Consider the following 25,654-nt stretch of genomic DNA (forward strand, 5'->3'; position numbering starts at 1 on the left):
CCCCACAGCAACTAAGTGCGTTGTTTTTTTCTGATCCTGTCTTGAAACTTCCTTCTAGGACTTCCCAGACCTCTGACCTCTCTCTACTACAGCTTGTAATAAAGTCTATGTTCAGACCTCCAACCTTTGCTTCTGACACGTAAAGGAAACCTGGGGCTTTAAAAAAACAAACTCTCTCTCTCAGAAAACCATGTTCTGATTTGTTGTGTTTTTTAAAAACAGTTTTATTACAGTATAATTTATATACCATAAAATTCACTCAAAATAAAAGTATAATTCACTTATTTTAGTAAACTTATAGAATTGTGAAACCATAATCAAAATTCAGTTTTATGATATTCTCCTATCCCCAAAAAAGTTTCCTCGTGCCTGTTTGCAGTTAATTATTGTTCCCACTCCCAGCCCCAGCAACTGCTAATCTGTTTTCTGTCTCTATAAATGTTTCATTTCTAGACGTGTCATAAAAATAGAATTATAAAATATATAGTCTTTTTGTCTAGCTCCTTTCACTTAGCATAATGTTTTTGAGGATGATTCATGTTGTTGCATGTATCAGTGGTTCATTTTTAAAAATGCTGAATAGAATTCCATAAATACAACACATTTTGCTTTTCCACTTGCCATTTGATGGACTTTGGATGATTTCCTGGTCTGGATTATTATGAATGTCATTATGACATTCATGTATATGTCTGTATATGGACACACATTTTCATATCTAGAAGTGCAATTACTTGGTTTAATGATATATTTGTATTTAAGTATTTAAGGACTTGCCAAATTATTTTTCATAGTGGCTGTACCTCTTCCCATTCTCACCAGCAAGCATGAAAGGTTTGATTCCTCCACAATTTCATTAGTTCTTAGTATTAAAAAATTTTTTATGGCCATTCTAGTAAGTGTATAGAGGTGTCTCATTGTGGTTTTCATTTGCATTTCCTTAATGACTAATGAGGTTGAAAATCTGTTCATGTACTCATTAGCCATTCACTTATTCTCTTTGGTAAAATGTCTAAAATCTTTCACCCATTTTTTTTTTTAGTTGGGTTACATGCCTTCTTTCTATTGAGTTATTAGTGTTTTTCATGCATTCTAATACAGATGCTTTATCAAGTGTAGGATTTGAAGCTATGGCTTGTCTTTTCATTTACTTAATGATAACTTTTAAAGTAAAACAATTTTTACTTTTAGGAAGTTCAATTAACCTTTTTTTCTTTTATATGTTTTCTTTTATTGGTGTCATAGCTTTGCCAAACTCAAGATCATAAAGAATTCTCCTATGTTTCCTTCTAGATGATGTGGAATTTTAACTCGTAGCTTTATGATCGATTTTGAGTCTATTTTTGTGTATGATTTGAGGTAAGGGTCTAAGTGGTTTTTTCCCACATATGGATATCCAATTTTCCTAGCACTATTTTTTGAAATCATGATGCTTTCTCAATTGAATTGTCTTGGCACCAGTTGAAAAGTAAGTTAGAGTCCATAAATGTAAGAACTTATTTCTGAACTCTCAGTTCTCTCCTATTAATCTATATATTTATCCTTTGCCAATACCATACTCTGTTGATGACTATAGCTCTGGAGTAAATTTTAAAATGTGATCATGTAAGTTGTCTTTGTTCTTTTTCAAAATTGTTTTGGCTATTTAAGTTCTTCCTATTTCCATATACATTTTCTTTTTTTTTTTTTTTTTTTTTTTTTTTTTTTTTTTTTTTTTTTTTAGACTTTTCATTATTTATTTTGTTTCATGATACCATGCATTACCTCCTTGCCTTCTACACATATCTTTCTTTTTTTTTTCTTTTTTTTTTTTTATTGCATTTTAGGTTTTGGGGTACATGTGATGAACATGCAAGATTGTTGCATAGGTACACACATGTCAGTGTGCTTTGCTGCCTTCCGTCCCCTCACCTGTATCTGTCATTTCTCCCCATGCTATCTCTTCCCACCTCCCCACCCCCCGCCCCTCCCCCATTTCCCCCCAACAGACCCCAGTGTGTAGTGCTCCCCTCCCTGTGTCCATGTGTTCTCATTGTTCAACACCCGCCTATGAGCGAGAATATACGGTGTTTGATTTTCTGCTCTTGTGTCAGTTTGCTGAGAATGATGGTTTCCAGGTTCATCCATGTCCCTATAAAGGACGTGAACTCATCGTTTTTGATGGCTGCATAATATTCCATGGTGTATATGTACCACATTTTCCCTATCCAGTCTATCATCGTTGGGCATTTGGGTTGGTTCCAGGTCTTTGCTATTGTAAACAGTGCTGCAATGAACATTCGTGTGCACGTGTCCTTGTAGTAGAATGATTTATAATCCTTTGGATATATACCCAGTAATGGGATTGCTGGGTCAAATGGGATTTCTATTTTTAAGTCCTTGAGGAATCGCCACGCTGTCTTCCACAATGGTTTAATTAATTTACATTCCCACCAACAGTGTAAAAGTGTTCCTATTTCTCCACATCCTCTCCAGCATCTGTTGTTTCCCGATTTTTTAATGATCGCCATTCTAACTGGTGTGAGATGGTATCTCAGTGTGGTTTTGATTTGCATTTCTCTGATGACCAGTGATGATGAGCATTTTTTCATATGTTTGTTGGCCTCCTGTATGTCTTCTTTTGTAAAGTATCTGTTCATATCCTTTGCCCATTTTTGAATGGGCTTGTTTGTTTTTTTCTTGTAGATCTGCTTTAGTTCTTTGTAAATTCTGGATATCAGCCCCTTGTCAGATGGGTAGACTGCAAAAATTTTTTCCCATTCTGTTGGTTGCCGATTCACTCTACTGACTGTTTCTTTTGCCGTGCAGAAGCTGTGGAGTTTGATTAGGTCCCATTTGTCTATTTTGGCTTTTGTTGCCATTGCTTTTGGCGTTTTGGTCATGAAGTCCTTGCCTACACCTATGTCCTGAATGGTTTTGCCTAGATTTTCTTCTAAGGTTTTTATGGTATTAGGTCTGATGTTTAAGTCTTTAATCCATCTGGAGTTAATTTTGGTGTAAGGTGTCAGGAAGGGGTCCTGTTTCTGCTTTCTGCACATGGCTAGCCAGTTTTCCCAACACCATTTATTAAACAGGGAGTCCTTTCCCCATTGCTTGTTTTTGTCAGGTTTGTCGAAGATCAGATGGTTGTGGGTATGTTGTATTTCCTCTGAGGCCTCTGTTCTGTTTCATTGGTCTATATCTCTGTTTTGGTACCAGTACCATGCTGTTTTGATTACTGTAGCCTTGTAGTATAGTTTGAAGTCCGGTAGTGTGATGCCTCCCGCTTTGTTCTTTTTGCTTAGAATTGACTTGGCTATGCGGGCTCTCTTTTGGTTCCATATGAAGTTTAAGGTGTTTTTTTCCAGTTCTGTGAAGAAGATCATTGGTAGCTTGATGGGAATAGCATTGAATCTGTAAATTACTTTGGGCAGTATGGCCATTTTCACGATGTTGATTCTTCCTAACCATGAACATGGAATGTTTCTCCATCTGTTTGTATCCTCTCTTATTTCGTTGAGCAATGGCTTGTAGTTCTCCTTGAAGAGGTCCTTTACGTTCCTTGTTAGTTGTATTCCTAGGTACTTTATTCTCTTTGTAGCAATTGTGAATGGCAGTTCGTTCTTGATTTGGCTCTCTTGAAGTCTATTACTGGTGTATAGGAATGCTTGTGATTTTTGCACGTTGATTTTGTATCCTGAGACTTTGCTGAAGTTGTTTATCAGTTTCAGGAGATTTTGGGCTGAGATGATGGGGTCTTCCAGATATACAATCATGTCATCTGCAAATAGAGACAATTTGATTTCCTCCTTTCCAATTTGGATACCCTTTATTTCTTTTTCTTGCCTGATTGCTCTGGCTAGAACTTCCAGTACTATATTGAATAGGAGTGGTGAGAGAGGGCATCCTTGTCTAGTGCCAGATTTCAAAGGGAATGCTTCCAGTTTTTGCCCATTCAGTATGATATTGGCTGTTGGTTTGTCGTAAATAGCTTTTATTGTTTTGAGATACGTTCCGTCAATACCTAGTTTATTGAGGGTTTTTAGCATAAAGGGTTGTTGAATTTTGTCAAAAGCCTTCTCTGCATCAATCGAGATAATCATGTGGTTTTTGTCTTTGGTTCTGTTTATGTGGTGAATTACGTTTATGGACTTGCGTATGTTGAACCAGCCTTGCATCCCCGGGATGAATCCTACTTGATCATGGTGGATGAGCTTTTTGATATGCTGTTGCAATCGGTTTGCCAGTATTTTATTGAAGATTTTTGCATCTATGTTCATCATGGATATTGGCCTGAAATTTTCTTTTCTTGTTGAGTCTCTGCCGGGTTTTGGTATCAGGATGATGTTTGTCTCGTAAAATGATTTGGGAAGGATTCCCTCTTTTTGGATTGTCTGGAATAGTTTCAGAAGGAATGGTATCAGCTCCTCCTTGTATGTCTGGTAGAATTCAGCTGTGAACCCATCTGGACCTGGGCTTTTTTTGGGTGGTAGGCTCTTTATTGCTGCCTCGACTTCAGACCATGTTATTGGTCTATTCAGGGTTTCGGCTTCTTCCAGGTTTAGGCTTGGGAGGTTGCAGGTCCCATATACATTTTCAAATCAGCTTGCTAGTTTTTACAAAAACACTTGCTGGGATTTCAATAGGGATTGTATTGAATTTCTAGATCAATTGGGAAGAATCTTGACAATATTGACTGTGCCAATTCAAGAATATGAACATTATTTAGATCTTTAATTTCTCATCAATGTTTTGTAGTAGTTGGCATGCAAAATTTGTACTTCTTTTTAAAAATTTATTTCTTTGCATTTTATTCTTTTTGATATTTTTATGACTAAAAATCTTAATTTTGTTTTTATATTGTTAATTGCTAGTATATCGAAATATTGATCTTATATTTTGTGATCTTGTTAAATTCATTTATTCTAGTAGTTTTTTTGATGAATATCTGGGACTTTCTACATAACTGATTATGTCATCTATGAATAAAAACAGTTTTACTTCTGACTTTCAAATCTGGGCATCTTTAACTTCTTAATTTTTTTAAAATTGCATTAGCTAGAATGTCCTTTATAATGTTGAAAAGAAGTGGCAAAAGTGGCATGGTTCCCTGTCTTAGAGGAAAAACATTTAGTCTTTTTTATCATTTAGCATGATGTTAGCTATAAATTTTTCATGGAGATACTCTTTCAGGTTAAGGAAGTTATCCTTTAGTTTTGCTTGGAAAAATTAAGATACGTGTTAGATTTTGATAAGTGTTTTTTCTGTATCTATTGAAAAGATCATGAGATTTTTTTTCCTTTTATTTTATTAATCTGGTACCTTATACTTACTGTATTTGGGTTGTAAAGCAAACTACAGACCACTTAGTTACAGCCTATAATCCTTTTACAAGTTGCCGGATTTGATTTGCTGATGTTTTGTTAAGGATTTTTACATTTATGTTCATGAGTTATATCAATCTGTAGTTTCTTCTTTTCTGGCATCTTTGTGTTGTTTTGGTATCAAAATAATACCTTAAAGAAGAGGAGAGAATTGTTCCTTCCTCTGTTTTCCGAAAGAGTTTGTAAAGGATTGTTACTCTATTGTCTTAAAATATTTAAGAAAATTCACTGGTGAATTCTGAATCTGGGCTTTTCTTTGTGGAAACATTTAAAATTCTGACTCAATTTCTTTGCTTGTTATAGGTCTATTTAGATTTTCTCTTCTTGAGTCAGTTTTGATAATGTGTGTTGTTTTAGGAATTTGTTCATTTCATCTGTCTTTTTTTTTTTGGTGTGAAGTTATTCTTATTTTCTTCTAATTTTTTTAATGCTGCAGGGTCAGAAGTTATATCCTCCTTTTAATTTCTGATTTGAGTAATTTGTTTTCAGTCAGCTTAGCTAAGTTTTGTTAATTGTGTTGACAATTCAAAAAAACACAACTTTTGATTTTATGGATTTTATCGTATTTTTCTATTTCATTGATTTCTACGCTAATCTTCATTAATTCTTTTCTTCTGCTTGGATTTTGTTTGCTTTGCACTTTCATTATTAGTTTCTTAAGATGACAGCTTAGGTTATTGATTTGATACCTTCTGATATAGGTATTTAAAGCTATCACTTTTCCTCAGAATGCTGCGTTAGCTGCTTCCCATAAATTATTAAAATTTTTATTTTCATTCAGTTCAAAATATTTTTAAGTTTTCTCTGTTATTTCTTCATTGAACCAATGGTTTATTTAGAATAGTGCTACTTAATTTCCAAATGCTTGAGAATTTCCTAGTTTTTTTCTCTGGTTTAGATTTTTAATTTAATTGTGTTGGAAGAATATATTTTTATAGCATCAACTCTTTTCATATAGTAAGACTTGTTTTCTGGCCTAGCATATGGTCCATCTTGGAGAATATTCCATGTGTATTCTGCAGTCATTGGGTATGAAGCTCTATACAGTTTTCCTTCAGAATCCACCAGGGATTGGTTTTAGGATCTCCTGGTACTAATATCTCTTATATAAAATAGTGTAGTATTTGCATACATCTTATGCACATCCTTCCATATACTTTAAATCGTCATTAGATTACTTATAATACCTAATACAATGTAAATGCTATGTAAATGGTTGTATTGTATTTTTATTGTTGATTTGCTATTTTTAATTGTTGATTTTTTGCAAATATTTCCAATCTATAGTTGGCCAAATCTGCAGATAGAAGGGGCCAATTGCATATTGTTGCTCATATAGAGTTGATTGATAGTATTGCTCAAGTATTCAATATTCTTGCAATTTTGCAGGGTAGGGTCTGGTTGTTCTGTCAGTTACTGGGAGTGGGATATTAAAATCATTAACAGGAAGTGTTGAATTGTCTATTTTTCCTTTCAAGTCTATTGTTTTTGTGGTATTTTGATGCTCTGTCTATAAGCCCATATATACATTTATGATTGCTGTATTTTACTAATGTATTGACCGTTCTATTTTTATAAAAGTCTCTACCTTTGATAATATTTTTATCTTAAAGTCTATTTTGTTTAATAGTAATATAGTCATTGCAGCTCTCTTAGGTTTGCATGGTCTGCCTTTTTCCAATATTTTGTTTTCAACTTATATTTATCTTTGGGTCATACACAAAAGAAAGGAAATCAGTATATTTAAGAGATGTCTGCATTTTCATGTTTATTGCAGACTATTCACAATAGTTAAGATTTGGAAGCAACCTACATGCCCATCAAGAGATGAGTGGATAAAGAAAATGTGGTACGTATACACAATGGAGTTCTATTCTGTCGTAAAAAAGAATGAGATTCTATCACTTGCAACATGGAGGTCATTATGTTAAGTGAAATAAGCCAGGCACAGGAAGAAAAACTTTGCATGTTCTCATTTATTTGTGGAACCAAAAAATTAAAACAATTGGACTCATGGAGATAGAGAGTAGAACGATGGTTACCAGAAGCTGGGAAGTGTCATGAGGGGTGGGGATGAAGTGGGGATGGCTAATGGATTAAAAAAAATAGAAAGAATGAATAAGATCTGGTATTTTATAGCACAAGCAGGTGACTATAGTCAATAATAATTTAATTTTACATTCTAAAATAATTAGGAATATACTTAAATTGTTTCTAACACAAAATATAAATGCTGAAGGTGATTACCTTGATGTGATTATAACACATTGCATGCCTGCATCAAAATATCCCATATATCCCATAAATATATACACCTACTATGTACCCATAAATTTTTTTCAAAAAATTAAAAAAGCAATGAAAACATCTGGGCAGTAAGGGTAGGAAAGAACCTGGGCAAAGGTAGAGAATAGGGGAGGGAGACTCTACCAGCAGAGAAAGTAGCTTCAATGGGGAGGCTGAGTGGTCTATCAGGAAATAATAAGCAAACCATGTTGGATGGAAACTCATTTGGACAAATAATTTATGTAATAAGTGATGCAAAACAATGTATTTAAATCATCTTGGACTTATTGAGGACAGCCTAGAATAAAAGGACAGCTGAGAACTCCTCCCTCTAGTCAACTGGGGCAGAATGAAGGAAAAAGGTTCATCAAGGATTCTGGTCTGGGGTCAAGTGTGTAAATAGTATTTTAGGCAGATCAATGCAGTAACAAGGCATAGGGTGGTCAGGAGGTGTAAAAGATTCAAAGCAACAAGACCAGAAGGAGATAGCTAGAGTCAGCCAGCCATAAGGTAAAATCTGTTAAAGGAAGAATGATGCTTCTACTGCCAGTTCTAATAGAAATATAATGGGAAAATGTTCACTATGCACTATGAACTGAAAAAGCGTTCACAAAATAATATGTACAGTGTAATACTATTTTGAAATAAGCAAAAAGGATTTATCTCTGCAGAGAAAAAAAAGATATACTATATATTGAAATAATATCAGTAGTTACCTGTGTGCATGGTAGGATTAGGGGCAATTTTTGGTGCCTTTATTTTGTTAGTATTGTATATGTACATTGAAATAATATCAGTAGTTACCTGTGTGCATGGTAGGATTAGGGGCAATTTTTGGTGCCTTTATTTTGTTAATACTGTATATGATTTTCTACTGTGAGTACATATCACTTTTGCAAGTGTAACAAAAGAAAGTCATACCCAGAAAAAAGAAATCATGCTTTCTGTAAGGGGAGCCTGTAGGTATACATATTCTGAAGGGAAGACCAATGACTTTTTTCTGTTTATTTTACTGCACCCAGTCGTGTAGGATAAATTTCACTAAGCAGATTCAGTTTGCTTTTTTTATAAATAAGCATCTGGGGGCAGATTATCCAGAATATGACCATTGAGTTTTGCTGACTTATGTGGAAGAATTTAGCAAGTCACATCACTATTTATTTGATTCTCTATAGATCTGATATGGATTACTGCTAAGGAGTCAGGCAGGGAGTGGTCTGATCCACTAAGGACAGCAATAATTACACACGGAAGAGCAAAGGAATTTTCTGCAATAGTGACTTTGTGTATTCTATTAACCTGAGCCTTGTTAACCCTCTCTATAGTTGGCCTTTAGTAAAGGAAAGAGAGGCTATAGTCCATAGTTAATCAAGTGAATATGAGCTGAGTTCCTTGGGAGCAAAGGACATGTCTCAATCTATCACACAGCTGTGCAGAGAGGTGCCTTATTAATTCCTATTGACTGAATAAAGGGATTTAAACTAACCTCTGGGATAGTGACATAACTGGATGGGAATCTTCTATGTGGAAACTGAATCATTATGTTAAAATTTACAGGCTGTCTCTAATAATGGTAGTGTGTTCCCAGTATTTTGCTTTTATTCTTTGTCCTTCCCTCTACTTGTTTTTACATAGTTCCGTGGTAATGAAGGAGAGAAAATGGGAGTAATGCAGTTTAGTGCTTCTGTGTAGATGTTCAGAATATTGGCAGAGGGATAAGAATGAGGAAGGGGCTGGAATAATGGAAAACATTTAACTAAAATCAAATGTAGGAGAAGATCTGAAGAGAGGCTTAAGCTTAATCTGCTCACTAAATTCCAAGAGGAGGTGGTTGGTCAGTTTGGGAAAAGTTCAGGATATCCGTATATTCACAGGTTTTAGAGAATGGGATATGGGCATATCTTTTGGGGTCTACCATCCTACTAACTATAGTCAGTTTGTGGAAAGCATGAGTAAATAGAAGAATTCCCATAAATTAAATAAGGGCAGGTAAGCCTGCCCATACTCCACATCGAGGCCCTTTTCCCAGGAACAGCAGTGTTGGCTCAGGTATGGAGAATCATATCTACATGGAGGAATCCACATGAAAGGCTCACCAATCACTACACTCATGGCGAAAATGAAATGGCCCACTCTAAGGGCCTCCTTGGGAGCAGCACTGACCCAGCAATGGGGAGATAATGACACATGGCTTACTTACGAAGTAGGAGTAGCCGGATGGAAGCAGGGTGGAAACTGTAGGCATGCAGGTTGTGGAGCAAATAGCATCCTTTGATAAAACCTCTAAGAAATAATGGGTTTGTTATTATTTTCACTATTTTCCTAAGCAAGAATACCCCAAGTTTTTAAATAAATACCTTTCTGGTTTGTAAAAGCTTGAACCATCTAGGTGGTACTTTATTCTACTGCTAATAAAGTGCCAGTAGATTCCAAGATTTTGCTATCTTAACAAAAATCTCATTAAGATAGCAACAAAACCACAAGACAAAGTTTTTCTTGTTCTTCCCTCCTCTTCCTCTGTGGAATATTCCTGTGTGGAATACTCCCAGGCTACCACCAATGTTTCCTTAAGGCCCAAGGGCTTTTCAGTCTGCTTGTAGTGAATTCTGCCAGGCCTTAGACTCTCCCTTCATGGCAGTGAGCTCTCGTTTGGCACCGGGTAGGTCCAAAAATGCCTTCCAGGAGCCAAGGCCTGGAATTAGGGACCCCAAGAGCCTTCTTGGTGCTCCTTCTCATTCTGGCCAAGCTGGTACCTAAGCTGCAAGACAAAGCCCCTTTATTTCTTCCATCTCCTTTTCTCAAGCAGAAGAAATCTCTTCTAGTAGCCACCACTTCTGTGATATGCGGGGTAACACCTAAAGCCAGCATGTCTCAGAGTCTTAACCAAGCCTATGGTGTATGCGACCTGGTTACTGCTGCTGATTATTCAGAGTTCAAGGATGCTTCAATCAGCAGGTGGTAAATCTTGCCAGGACCAGTTCCTTTTCTTAGAGAGAACAAGTTCCATCCTAGTCCAGAGTTTGTCTAGAAATGTCACCTGGAAGCTAGGTCCTGGAAAGGGGAACTTGCAACTCTGGCTGCTGTCCTATCTACCATGGCCGACCTGATAACCCAGTTTTAAAATAAAGCTATCTTTACTCTTCCTTCTCCTCTGCTCAAGTGAAACAAAGAGATCTCTTTTGGAACTATGACCTGCACTGCTTGGGAGTGGGGAAGGGGTGGCACAAGTACTCTTTTAGCTGCTCTGGCAGGTGCCTCACTAGATTGCATGCCCTCCAAATCCACTGGCTTTGAGCACAGCATAGCACTCAGACTTGCCTAGGAATTGCAGTCTTTATGGCCTAGACTGCCTTTCAGGTTTATTTAGATCCCCATAGCACTTTAGCCCCTGGTTGTGAGGCTTGCTGAAAAGCGAGTTCCAACTGCTGGGATGGGCAATCCCCCTCTGGCTAGGCCTGGCCTAAATGCTCCCTCTGTGGGCATTGGCTGAGTTCTGTGCAGTGTAGCTTTCTGCTGTGACAGCACAGCACTGAGTTACAAGGCACAGTTTTACAATTGCTGCACTCTCCCTCCCCTAAGCACACAGATTCTCCCTCCATGCTATGCAGCTGCTGCTGTAGGGTGGGAGAAAGGTGGTGTCCGCAATTCATGGCTGTTTTTCCTACCCTATTCACTGCCTCTTTCAGCAACATGAAGTTAAAACCAGGTACTGTTATCTCTCAGCTGATGTTTGGTTCTTATGAAAGTGCTTTTTTGTGTGTAGATAGTTGTCAGATTTGGTGTTCCTGTGGGGAGGATGATCAGTGGAGGCTTCTATTCGGCCATCTTGCTCCACCTCCTCCAGGTCTTTTCTGACACCACTGTAGTTTCTCTAACTCCTAACCCACAGTGGTCTCTCTCTTTTCCTCTAAAGTATGTATTAGCTACAGCACTTATTCTGAATATAGAATATACAGCTGGTCATCCATGAATATCTGTGTACTCCCCAGGTAGGGAGTGAGTCCCATGAAGAGGGGCTGAATTTTCCACCCTTTCCCCTTACCAAGGTATAGAATTTGTCACCAAGAAATGAAAAATGCATATAAATGCTGGTGATGACAAATACTAATAGTTGACTAAAGGATAGATGATGTACAAAAAGGAAAAGACAAATGAACAAATACAAAACAATAGCATGGGGTAGCTGGTACATAACTTGACAAATCCTGAACTACATACATGAACAACAACAATATCAATTACAACCACCACAAAACTATGCATGGGAAATAAACACCAAAACCAAGAAGCCATTGAAAATCTGGATTACCTAATGACATTTTCCTCTTCTTTCTTCCATGCAGCTCTCTCTGCTCTGTAACCAATTTTAACATATGGTTAAGAGAAATTACTTTTCTCAAATTTTCCATTAGGAATTTGTGATACTTTTTATAATAAATGCTTATTTATTTCATTTTACTTACAAGAGTAATTACATGGACATTGTAAAAACCAGGAAATGTATTACTTGGAGCATAAGGTAAGAGCTTTTTATTCTTTTAGCCAGGAAATTATTTGACAAAATCTTAATAACAGATTTGAAGTTTTTAAATAAAAAATAACTATCTCTGTGATGTAGTCAAAAGTGTCTTTGAATATCAGTCAGGATATCTAGATGATGGCTCAAACTCTACCACTAAGTAGTTTTGTGGCAAGTTACTTAACATTTTCTAGGTTTTTGTTTTACAACTTTATTGAGGTATAATTGACAAGTAAAATTACACATATTTAAGGTGTATAACTTGATGATTTGACCTACGCATACATTGTAAAATAATCACCACAACCAAGATAATTAACATATTGGTCATCCCACATAGTTACCATTTTCTTTTTCTTTTCTTTTTTTTTTTTTTCTGGTGAAAACACTTAAGATTTAATTTCTTAGAAAATTTCAAGTGTACAATGCAGTATTGTTAATTTCAGTCACCATGCTGTGTGGGGGATCTCCAGAACTTAGTCATCTTCCGTAGCAGAACTTAGTACCTGTTAACTAACATCTCAACATTTCCCTTGTCCCAAGCTCTTGGCAACCATCGTTCTACTCTCTGCTTCTATGAGTTTGACTATTTCAGATTTCATGTATAAGTGAGATCAGACAGTACAGGTATACTTTGGAGATATTGTGAGTTCAGTTTACATCACTAGAATAAAGAAAATATTACAATAAGTTTGTTTCCCAGTGCATATAGAAATTATGTTTATATTGCTCTGTAGTCATATTAAGTGTACAATAGCATGTCTAAAAAATGTAAACACCTTAATTTAAAAAGACTTTATTGCTAAAAAGTGCTAATGAACATCTGAGCATTCAGTGAGTAATCTTTTTGTGAGTGGAGGGTCGTGCTTTGATGCTGACGGCTGCTGGCTGACCAGTATGGTGGTTGCTGAAGGATGGGGTGACTGTGACAATTTCTTAAAATAAGATGACAATGAAATTTGTCATATCAGTTGACTGTTACTTTCATGAAAGTGTTCTCTGTAGCAAGCAATGCTATTTGATAGTCTTTTACTCCCAATAGAACTTCTTTCAAAATTGGAATCAATCCTCTCAAGCTCTGCCACTGCTTGATCAGCTAAGCTTATGGAATATTCTAAATTATTTGTTGTCATTTCAAGAATGTTCACGGCATCTGCACCAAAAATAGATTCCATCTTAAACTACTTTCTTTGCTCATTCATAAGAAACAACTCCTCATCTGTTCACGTTTGATCATGAGTTACATCAATCCTGTCACATCTTCCACCTCCACTATTAATTCTAGTTCTCTTTGCCATTTCTACTATATCTGTAGTTACTTCCTCCATTGAAGTCTTGAACCCCTTAAAGTCATCCATGAGGGTTGGAATCGACTTCTTTCAAACTCCTGCTAATGTTGATATTTGACATCGTCCCATAAATCACAAATGTTCTTAATGACATCTAGTATGGTGAGTTTTTTTCAAGAAGGTTTATTTTGCCCATATCCATCATAAAAGTCACTATGTATGGCAGCTGTAGCCTTATTAAATATATTTCTTAAATAATAAAGCTTGAAAGTGAAATTACTCCTTAATCCATGGATTGTGGACTGGATACTGTATTAGCAGGCATGAAAACACCATTAATTTCTTTGTACATCTCTATCAGAGCTTTCAGGTGACCAGGTGCTTTGTCAATGAATGGTAATATTTTGAAATATGTCTTCTTTTTTTTTTTTTTCCTAAGGAGTAAGTCTAAGAAGTTGGCCTAAAAACATTCATCAAACCATGTTGTAAACAGATGTGCTGTCATCCAGGCTTTGTTGTTCCATTTAGAGCACAGGGAGAGTAGACTTAGCATAATTCTTAAGGACCCTAGGATTTGGGGGATGGTCAATGAGTATTGACTTCAGCTTAAAAATCACCAGCTGCATTAGCCCCTATTAAGAGAGTCAACCTGTCCTTTGAAGCTTTGAAGACCAGCATTTACTTCTCCTCTCTAGCTATGAAAGTCCTAGATGGCATCTTCTTACAATAGAAGGCTATTTTGTCTACACTGAAAACATGTTGTTTGGTGTTGTTAATATTTATCTTAGCTAGATCTTTTGGATAAGTTGCTGTAGCTTCTATTTAGCACTTAGTGTTTCACCTTGTACTTTTATGTTACAGAGATGACTTCCTTCCTTAAAATTCATGCACCAACCTCTGCTAGCTTTAAACTTTTCATTTGTAGCTTTCCCATCTCTCTCAGCCTTCGCAGAATTGAAGAGAGTTATGGCCTTGCTCTGGATTATAATTTTTATTAAGGGAATGTTGTGGTTGGTTTGATCTTCTATCTAGACCGCTAAAACTTTTTCTCTGTCAGCAATAAGGCTCTTTTGCCTTCTTATCATTTATGTATTCACTAGATAAGCACTTTTAATTTCCTTCAGGAACTTTTCCTTTGCATTCACAACTTGGCTGTTTGGCAAAAGTGGCCTAGTTTTTGGCCTATCTAGGCCTTTGACATGCCTTCTTCATGAAGCTTAATAATTTCTAGCTTGTGATTTAAAGTGAGAGATGTGCGACTCTTCCTTTCACTTGGAGGCCATTGTAGGGTATTGATTGGGGTAATTTCAATATTGTTGTATCTCAGGGGATAGGGAGGCCCAAGGAGAAAAAGAGAGATAGAGAGAGATGAGAGAATAGCTGGTCGGTAGAGCAGTGAGAACACATGCAATATTTATCAATTAAATTTACCATCTTATATGAGTAAAAATTATGGCACTCAAAACAATGACAGTAGTAACATCAAAGATCACTGATCATAGATCACCATAACGGGTATAATAATAATGAAAAAGTTTGAACTGTGAGAATTACCAAAATATAACACAGAGACACGAAGAGAGCATGTGCTATGGGAAAAATGGCACCAATTGACCTGCTCCATGCAAGGTTGCCACAACATTTCAGTTTATAAAAAATGCAATATGTGTGAAGTGCAATAAAGCAAAACCCATTAAAAGGTGATATGCCTGTATTTGTTCTTCTGTTTCTAGCTTTTTCCACTTAGCATAGTATCCTCCAGATTCATCTGTGTTGTTGCAAATGGTGGGATTTTCTTAAAAGGACGAAATGATATTCTGTTGCATATATATATACCACATTTTTTTCAAATCCGTTCATCCATTGACAGACACTCAGATTGTTCCCACATCTTGGCTATTATGAACAGTGCTGCAGTAAACACAGGAGTGAAGATATCCCTTCAAGACGCTGATTTCATTTCCTTTGGATATATACCCAGTAGTGGGATTGCTGGGTTACATAGCAGTTCTATTATTAATTTGCTGAAGAACCTCCATATCATTTTTCCATAGTGGCTGTACTAATTTACATTCCCACCAGCAGTGTACAAGAGTTCCCGCATCTTTGCCAGTATTTGTTATCTCTTATCCTTTTGATGGATAACAACAGGTGTGAGGTGATAGAACATTTATGTTCCCAAAATGAGTTTCATTTTAACTGTGACAAAAAGCTGAGGGTGTCTCCTACATTAACTTTCTGTGATCTGACAAATTGGATAACTCAACTGATATAGAATTTCATAGGATCTTGGATCTGCCCTTTTTTTTTTTTTTTTGAGGCGGAGTTTCGCTTGTTACCCAGGCTGGAGTGCAATGGCGCGATCTCGGCTCACCGCAACCTTCGCCTCCCGGGTTCAGGCAATTCTCCTGCCTCAGCTTCCTGAGTAGCTGGGATTACAGGCACGCGCCACCATGCCCAGCTATTTTTTTTTGATTTTTTTTAGTAGAGACGGGGTTTCACCATGTTGACCAGGATGGTCTCGATCTCTTGACCTTGTGATCCAGCCGCCTCGGCCTCCCAAAGTGCTGGGATTACAGGCTTGAGCCACCGCGCCCGGCCAGATCTGCCCTTTTTATAACACTCTTCCTTCTAAAATGAATGGAATAAAAAAGAAGTAAGAAAATATACCTATTTATAAAAATATATTAGATGTTATGAGATAAAGAGTCATGTAGTAATGGCTTTTCTCACCTGAAGAAGATGAACAAATTTAAACAGAAACAAATAGATTTTGACTCATTAACTTATTTCTTGAAAGACCTTCAGGTTGGATATTTTTCTCCATCCCATCATGCCAGGTTAGCTTTATGTGGGAAGCTCTTCCAGAATCTGGTTCGCTTTCATTTTTCAAGGGCCAAGATAAATATTTGTGTAACTCCACCTATAGTATACTTAGTTTTGGGTCCGATTAAGTCATGTGCTTCACGAAGGCTATTTTCCCCCCTTTCCTTTGAAATGAGATAATGGATGTGGAAGTTTTTAACACAGTGCTTGCAACATAGCGGGTGCTCAAAAAACATTTTCTTTTTTTCTTCCCTCCTTCATTTAATATGCAGTATTTTAGATTTAAATAGCCATAAAATGAGAGTTCATAATATACTATTTTAGAAATCATCATAGTTCATCAATTCTTTGAAGCATATTTTTAAAATGTTGCTGAAGTTGTAAAATCATTTTTAACTGCTGCTGGCCAGGCAGCTGTCATGATCTGGTTGCTAATGCCTGTAAGTGTGCATCAAAACTCCCAGAGTCAGTGTCACCAGATTGGGAAAAAGTCTCAGAGACAAAAGTTGAGCATGTGTTAAAAAAAAAAAAAAAAAAGCTACATCATCAACACAAAGGATGACTGTGTGGAAAGTCATAGACATTAATAATGTTCAGTAAAACGCTGATAATTTCAAATTCTGAATGTAAACAAATTTGGGAATACTTTAACCAATTTATTTCTGTCACATTTTCCTTTTATATATGCAAAACAGTGAAATTGGAGACAGGGAGTCTGAATTGAAAAAGATTCTTTTGATTAATTAAAACATTTAAAAATAAGAGATAAGAAAGCATTGTGTCATAACTGACCACATTTTTTTTTATTTTAGTGGTATATAAAATAAACATGTTTATTTGGGTTGACATTATTTTAGAGTAGATAAAATTTAATATTTCTGATTATCTTTGAAAACAAATTCTCTGTGAGTTAAGGTCTTTAGAAAAATCTTTTATCCAAAGATATGGCCAATATTTCTGCCATCTTGTTCTAACATAAGGAAATGGCAAAAATTATACTAATGACTAATAATTTAGGAAAAGCTAAAGATACTTGTAAAAAATAAACAGACCGCGTGTCCATCTTTCCTCTCAGTGGTATGTCCAGGTTCCAGACAAGCTTATGAGAAATTAACTACCATGAAGAGGCCTGAACAAAATAATCTGAAGTGTGAATTTCCCTTTTTTGGGGGGGAGGAGATCTTACTTTGTCACCCAGGTAGGAGTGCAGTGCCATGACCTTGGCTTACTGCAACCTCTGCCTCTCAAGCTCAAGTGATTCTCCTACCTCAGCCTCCTGGGTGTCTGGGACCACAGATACAGGGCATCATGCCCAGCTAATTTTTTGTATTTTTTGATAGAGACAGGGTTTCACCATGTTGCTCAGGCTGGTCTTGAACTCCTGAGCTCAGCTGATCCACCTGCCTTGGCCTCCCAAAGTCCTGGGATTGCAGGTGTGAGCCACCACACCTGGCCTGAATTTCCTGTTTTTTTCATACTTGCTTCCTATATCACTATGGCACCTTACCTTGAGGAGATAAAGTGATGGATAAATATTGGAGGTCTGCTGTGTCAGAGTGTTCAAATTCAAGAAATAATCATCAGTGGTTGTGAATATAGTATAAACGTTAATTGGAAAGCTCACCTATCCTTTAATTAATTATGCTATTGTTCTGGATATGTGGCTGGCAGTGTGTGAAAATCTGTATTGAGCCTTCCTTCAGAGTTTCTTGGTGGATGTTCTCTGGTGAGCCTGTTTTTCCAGGGAAGTAGTAGGGTAGACATCTGGAAGTTTCTTCTATTCAGCAGAGACTTGAATATTTCCAATATGGCCTCTCCATTTTATTTGGCCTGTTATTCAAAATGCTGTGTCCATGCAAATGTGGGCCCATACTAATTTTTATAGCTGGTTCAATTTGTCAGAATATAATAAATTGCTCTTCAAACCCATGTTTTAAGAATTTCTGATAAATTGCAAACTTATATCCTAGAAATTCTTCTTTTAATCACAAATCATAGGCACAAAAAGTGACTTGCCATCTGTATACTTGCATGTTTATAATTCTTCTAATATTAGCATTTTTTTTCCTGTTTTGGATAAACCCAATTTTGCCTGGCTATATAAGTGAGTATTTTCTGGCCCCTATTGGCCGTGATTTCCAATGGAATATAAACCATAAGTTCTGAGTGGACTCAGTAAAAAACATTTGGTTCTGACTTTACTGGCAATAAATTGAATCAATTGATAACTTGCCAGGTGATTGGGAAGGAAAATTTTTTTGAGCAACAGGAATAAAGTATCCTAAAGTATTTGAAAATGTTGATAGAAGACATACTTAAAAAGCTACCAAGCATAGATGATTTAGTTCTTCTAAAATCTTTAGACTTCTTAAATGGAAATTCTCTCACTTATAAAAATATCTGGTTTCTTTTAAACTATATTCATAAAGTGACACGATTTAAAGCCTCTCTCATAAGGAAGTTCTTGCAGTGAGGATCACTATGCACAGTGGGTAAGAACCAAGTCTTTGGAGGTAGGCTGCCACAAGTTAAATCCTCGTGTGCCTGTATCACTTTAGGCAAGTTACTTAACTTCTCTGAGTCTCATGTTTCTTCATTTGTAGAATGGGGTTGATAACAGTAGCACCTTTCTGGGAGAACAATGTTCTTGCACCATTTTATCTCTCTGAGGATACTGAGGCTCAGGGAGGTTAAGTGTTCTGCTCAGTGGCACATGGGAGGGAGGGGCAGAGTAGAACTGGGATTCACACCCAACTCCAACTGACTCCACACCCTGAAGTCCTTCTGAGTTACCACAGAGACTCTAAGATGAATATGATGAGACAGGGCATTGGGATATGAGCTAGGTAGCCTGTGATCTGTTCCTAACCAGCTCTGACACCGTGACCCAATATGGGAGATACTAATGCCAAAGAATTCCACATGCTACATAACAAATAGGGGTCAGCTGAGACCCAGGCAAAGTGTAAGAGTAAGTGATTATTTGGCCCTATGCAATGTTGCAACCTCCATATCTTTTTTTAAAAAGTACCCCATGGCATTCACAAAACGAGTGAAATTGGAGAGAGGGAGTCTGAATCTAAAAAGATTCTTTTGATTAATTTAAAAATTAAAAAATAAGGGATAAGAAAGCATTGTGTCATTAACTAACACATTTTTTTATTTTAGTGGTATATAAAATAAACATGTTTATTTGGGTTGACATTATTTTAGAGTAGATGAAATATAGTAATTCTACTTATCTTTGAAAACAAATTCCACAAAACCAGTTCCACAAAGTAATAAAGCCTCTATATGGCGACTCTTGATACAAGAAGTGGTGATTTTCAAGCACTTTATTATTAAATCATGGTAACTATCATTATCATTCTCTCTATACATCCTTTATACAATGTGCTGATCACCTGAGGTCCAGCATTCAAGACCAGCCTAGCCAACATGGTGAAATCCTGTCTCTACTAAAAAAAAAAAAAAAAAAAAAAAAAAAAAAATTAGCTGGTTGTGGTGGTGGATACCTGTAATTCCAGCTACTTTGAGGCTGAGGTAGGAGAGTTGCTTGAACCCAGAAGGCAGAGGTTGCAGTGAGCCAACAGCCTGGGTGGCAGAGTGAGACTCCATCTCAAGAAAAAAAAAAAAAGAAAGAAAAGAAAAGCTCCAAAGGCATATTTGTATGTAGGTAGCATAGGGTGGAATAATGATAGCTATCATGATCTAATAACGACTTTTAGCGGCATCTTCTTCAGTGGGCTCCATTAGTTTCTTGTGAGCAATGATATAAGAATTAAAGTAAAATCAAACTATATCTATATCTGTATCCGTTTGTTATGGCTGCTTTAACAAAGAACCACGGACTAGGTAGCTTAAACAACGGAAGATTATTTCCTCACAATTCTGGAGGCTGGAAGTCCAAGATCAAGGTGATTGCAGAGCTGGTTTTCTCTGAGGCCTCTGTCCTTAACTTATAGAAGGTCATCTTCTCCTGTGCCTTCACATGGTCTTCATATATCTCTGTCCTAATCTCCTATTTCTATATGGACACCAGTCACATTGGGTTAGGGCTCACTCACATGACCTCACTTTACTTCAGTTACCTCTTTAATGTCCCGTTTTCAAATGCAATCCCATTCTGAGGTACTAGGGGTTAGGACTTCAATATATGAATTTGGAGGGGACACAAGCCAGTTGAAAACAATAGCTATATCTATATTTACACCCACATCTGTACCTATGTTTGCAGGTCATGTCGAAACCTGAAATGATAACAGTGAAGACTCCTCCCAATTTTATGATGTGACAATGAAAAGACACATATTCCAAGTCTAATGAGCATGTGGCTTCTTAGCACAAACTTATTAGGAATAAACATTTTCTCAGCCCAGTGTCTAATTTCCGGGTTCCTAAGACCGACTGCTCCAATAATGCTGGGAAGGGGGGCACGACTGGGGGAAGCCACCAAGCTGCTGGCTGGCAGTCAGAATGCCCATGTGGTGTCAGATCTGAAAAGATGCACTGTGGGCAGCCAGAAAGAGACTGTCACTGTGAGCATCCTCTGGCCTCAGGTCTTTGATTCTCTTTGAGGCATGCCCTAAAGGCTGGGACACTCATCTACACACAGAGGCACAGACATGAATGTGGGGCAATTATCCACTCTTTTCAAGTGAGCTGGCTGTGCTTAAACTAGAACGTGCAGGATTTTCTTTCTTTTTTTAAGGAATCAAGTTTATCCAAGAATATGGCATCTTCCCATCCACCTACCTTCCTTCCTTTCTTCCTCCCTCTTCCTTTCTTTGTTTTCTTATCTCCTTCTCTCAATTATTTATAGAGCAAGGGCCTGCTATGCACAAGGCACTCTGCTTGGTCCTATGGGGGATAAAAAGGTGACTAAGAGGCACTCTGCCTTGCATGCTTCATTCTGAGAACCTATTCCCTGTTCCGCTGTTGGTTACGCTTTCAGGCACAGCTCTGCTAGTTCTTGGCAAGGCTGAACGCCACGTCGGCTAACAGCATCCAGACCTTCCCTGCCCTCGAGGTCCTCTGTCCTCCCTGTGGAAGTGGCAGCACTCCACCTCCTCCCTGAGCCACCCACACGTCTTCTCCCGCTCAGCCAGTGTCCAAGCTAACGTTCCTGGCTCCTGACCTCTCTGGCCAGATGATTATCCATTCCCTCTGTCTCGCCTCCCAGACTGCTTTATTTTTTTCCTTTTTCTGAGCTGTTCCTTCTGATTCCTCCCACTTCTTCCTCTTCTCATTTTGACTCCTTTCCCAATTCACATTGATCATCTCTGATGAGAAGGCTGTGTGTGAAAAAATAAAGATTCTAATGATCTGGCTTCCTCTCTGCCCACTGTTGTTTATCCAGGGAGTAAAGATATGCTTCAAGTATTCCTCCCTCAGAGCTGAGAGTACAAGAAGGGGTCACAGGCTTATTTTTCCTCTCCCCAATCCTCACTCATTCTAAAGTTACTTCTCAATCACTGAACATTAATCAATATGTTTATTTCTTAAAGAGTAGGAAGGTTGCAGAGACTGAATGATGAGATTCTATAATCTGATTTAAATCTTATCTGCAGATTATAAAATGTTAAGATTTGTGTTGGGAATAGAATGCAACACAGGCATATATTCTACTTGAAAATTGTATTCCTGCAATTTTATTCAGTTGGGAAGAAATGGTTAGACCAGCTATTTTTTTAAATCACGTAGATACAGAGTGTGTGTCCTGTCCAAACCTGGCAATCCCTGGGATCACTGCCTTGCTTCTCTCCTGCTAATCAAATTCAACCCATTTTTCATGTCCCAGGCAAAGTCCCACTCTTCTAGGAGGGCTGCCTGGGCTCTATCTCGCCATCTTTGTGCCCTAGCAACAAGCAAAGTCAGGGACTTGGTAGAAGTGTGGGGAATGAATCAAAATGAATAACTTTCTCCAGTATACTTTCTCTAGTGTACTTAGTGTCTGTGCCACTCATTCAGATATGTCATAATACGCCTTCGAACATTGTTAGTCAGACCCTTTAAGGCTGAATGTTTTGTCCTTCGCACCCAGATGGCCTGTTCCTTGAGGATGGGGACAGTGCTTCCTTTTTTTTCCATACTGATCTTCATTGCCTAATACAGTGATAGTATTCAGAAATATTGTTGATTTAAATGCTAGTTCTTTTTGCTTGACAGCAGTGTCTGTTAGGAACCACATTTAGAAAGCTGATTTTGTAGAAGTCATAATTTTATTGTAAGTAAATCTGTGAGAGGAATTTGGTTTCCATACATTTCAAATGGACAGAAAATTACCACCCAATTGATGCTTAGTTTGGTTCAGCCACCTTTATTGAGCAATTGCTTTGCACCTGACATCAAACCGGAAAATGTTCCTGCTTCATGTGGGTTCAGAGTCCCCAGGGATGTCTTACTGCCCACCAGACCTGGAAATAGTGCTTGTCCTCACAGTTGGCCACAGATGTTCAGTGTATGTGGTCTCAGTCACACGCCTGGACCTTCCTGGGTGGTGCTATGGACCTGCAGCACACCTAGTGCAGTCCCCTCCTGGGTGGTGCTGGATCACTGCCCCTCCCCCACCCCAGTCCCTTCTCTGATCGCCAGAATACATTTTGCAGTAAGTTAGCAGAGTTGATTGCAAAAGTCTGCACTGTGGCATTTCAGGCAACTTCAAACTTATCTGCTTAAGAAATAACTTGCAGAGAGGAAGGGAACTCTGACAAGGCTAATAACAGGGATTTCAAGCTGTGTTTCAGCAAGCCAGTCACAGAGTATTCACGTGTTAATTCACTGGCATGTTCCACGGCAGAAGCACCCCCTCTCTGCCTTCCCCCAGTTCCAACTGTTGTGCTGCAGCAGATTTGCTCTGAGTCTCAGCAGAGCCCTTTTTTTATGGAGCAACCCTACCGATTCGTTACAGCCAGAGTCTGGTGCAAGTGCTCCTTGCCTTCTCATCGCACACAAAGGCAAAGAGCTCCTTAAAGGGACCTGCCTGCTCCTCTGTGCATCTTCAAACCCGTGTCGGTGAAGGATCAGCAACCCGTTCTCAGCTCGAGAATGAGTGGGGAGGGGTCTTGAGGAGCCCCCACGTCCTCCCGGAGCGGAGGCGGGAGGGAGCTGACAGTCGGAGTGGATGGAGACCACCAGTCGGCGGGGACCCGCTTGCAATTAGCTGCTTCTTGGGATGCTCCGCGCGTCAGTTGAGCATCCTGCCTGTGGTCCAGGGGATGCTGGCAGCGCATCTTGCGGTAAGCCTGCGCTGATTTGAGCCATCGCCCAGAAGTGAGCCCGCATTCAGACACCACGGACCGGCTCTGCTCAGGGCTGCGCGCAGTCACCATGAATGCTCAGCTATAGGCTTCTGCGGAAACCTCCCTACCACATGGATTTGGCAGTTTAATCAGCCGAGATTACAGCCCGGGAAGATTTGCAAGCCTGGTTCTCCCTCTAGCTTCTGTGACAACTTCGGGGCCGTCTGTTTACTTCTCTGGGTCCCCGGGACTCTTTCTGCACCGCAGCCCCTCGTGCTACTTTGTGGGCTCGGCTCAGAAGTCAGCCGCCGGGACTCCTTTGACTGCATCCCGAAGGGGGAGCAAGCAGGGGTTAAAAGACAAGCAGAAATCCCCTCAGCTGCTCAACCTCTCGTGACTGCCTGTGTTCTGGGGTTCTGAGAGGGACCGTGCGCTGCCCGGGGAAGCAATGCAAGTCTCCATAGCCTGCACAGAGCACAATTTGAAGAGTCGGAATGGTGAGGACCGACTTCTGAGCAAGCAGAGCTCCACAGCCCCCAATGTGGTGAACGCAGCCCGGGCCAAATTCCGCACGGTTGCAATCATCGCGCGCAGCCTGGGGACGTTCACGCCTCAGCATCACATTTCTCTCAAAGAGTCCACCGCAAAGCAGACTGGCATGAAATATAGGTATGCATGTAAGATTCCCTCTGCGTGGGGTACCCAGGTTCTATACAGGGGCAGTGGAGACAGTCCGTAGGTTTAGAAAAGTGACTTACTTGTCAGTGGGTTGCTCACTTCAGAATTCTCAGGTACTTCTAAAATAGCTCCTTAGGAGAATGGATAAACCCAGGGTGGTTGTGTGTGTATGTGATTTTTTTAAAATATGGCCCATTTTGTATAATTCTAAAGTGTTATGAACATCTTAGTAACTATGTACATTCCAGTCCCCAGAAAAAAACCACAACTGCTGTCTTTAGATCAGGATAGTTTTTCAATAGCAAATGTGTTTGTCCTATTTTATAAGGACTGTAGCTTCTGTGATTATACTATCAGAAATAGTTTCCCATGTAGTACTGCACTATTATTTATCTTTTGTTTTGTTTTGTTTGAGACAGAGTCTCACTCTGTTGCCTGGGCTGGAGTGCAGTGGTGAGATCTGGGTTCTCTTGCCTGGGACAGTTCCTCCCCGGTTCAAGCAATTCTTCTGCCTCAACCTTGGAATTACAAGTGCCTGCCACCACACCCAGCTAATTATTTTTAAAAATATTTTTTAGTAGAGATGGGCTTTCACCATATTGGCCAGGCTGGTCTTGAACTCCTGACCTCAAGTGATCTGCCCACCTCAGCCTCCCAAAGTGCTGGGATTACCGGAGTAAGCCACTGCGCCTGGCCTTATTTATCTTTTGAAAGACCAAGTTAACAAATTCTATATAAAGCTTCTAAAAGTAGTTTTTTTTGCTGGAAAAACCACCTATAATGGTAAATTAGATTGAATACTGCCATATTTAAGCCTAATTACTGCTTGAAATAAAATGTAGACCTTGTGAAACATGAAGAAAGTGTATATTGTTGCAATTCTACTAGTTTCCTCATAAATTTTAAAGCTTCCTCATCCTCTGTGTTGCCTTCCATAGTTGAAATCATCCTGGTAATAGCGGATACTTACTCTAATAGGGCATGACTTACATTTGATAAGTAGAAAATTTCGTTATTCAATTATGTGACTCCTGTCTCCTCATTACTTCTGCTTTGTACTAAGTCCCTCTGACTTTATTTCTTTAAAACTACTGTGCTTCTAGTTTCAAAAGTGTTTGTGAATGTAGAAGAGAAAAGCTACCAACACATCTTCCAAAAGCTTTGGTTACTTCAGTTTGCAGATATGATTTTGTTAATTGTCTATATTTAACTATCTCTTGTCTTTGTTAGGAACCAGATTTTAGGATAGGATGGACTTAATTAAATTAAAATAATGCATAGGCAACACTGTGTTTCCCATGTAGGGTTGCTGAAAGAAGCATTTAAGCCTATTTTTATGAAAGTCATCCTTGAAAAAAGTTTCTTGGTAGAGTTAGAGGAAAGTTGCTCCTTGCACAAACACCAAGCACTGTTGTTTTGATATATGTTTGAGCCATTAAGAAAAAATGCCCT

General features: G+C 38.4%; 1 protein-coding gene across 5 annotated transcripts in view; it reads left to right on the top strand.

Annotated features, from left to right (window-relative positions):
* KCNAB1 (potassium voltage-gated channel subfamily A regulatory beta subunit 1) overlaps nucleotides 1-25,654 on the top strand; it is a 352,698-nt gene that overhangs the window by 103,885 nt on the left and 223,159 nt on the right. Inside the window, exon 1 of one of the 5 annotated variants that reach the window (XM_074405545.1) lies at nucleotides 7,080-7,212. The exons of 3 other annotated variants lie outside the window; for them this stretch is intronic. In XM_074405545.1, the coding sequence (XP_074261646.1) occupies nucleotides 7,208-7,212 (5 nt within the window). In that variant the 5' untranslated portion in view covers nucleotides 7,080-7,207. Of the gene's footprint in view, nucleotides 1-7,079; nucleotides 7,213-22,990; nucleotides 24,194-25,654 lie in introns of those variants that run through there. One more of the 5 variants, XM_003924999.4, reaches the window with a different exon arrangement.

Source organism: Saimiri boliviensis, chromosome 9 (assembly GCF_048565385.1).
Source record: "Saimiri boliviensis isolate mSaiBol1 chromosome 9, mSaiBol1.pri, whole genome shotgun sequence".
Classification (NCBI taxonomy): domain Eukaryota; kingdom Metazoa; phylum Chordata; class Mammalia; order Primates; family Cebidae; genus Saimiri; species Saimiri boliviensis.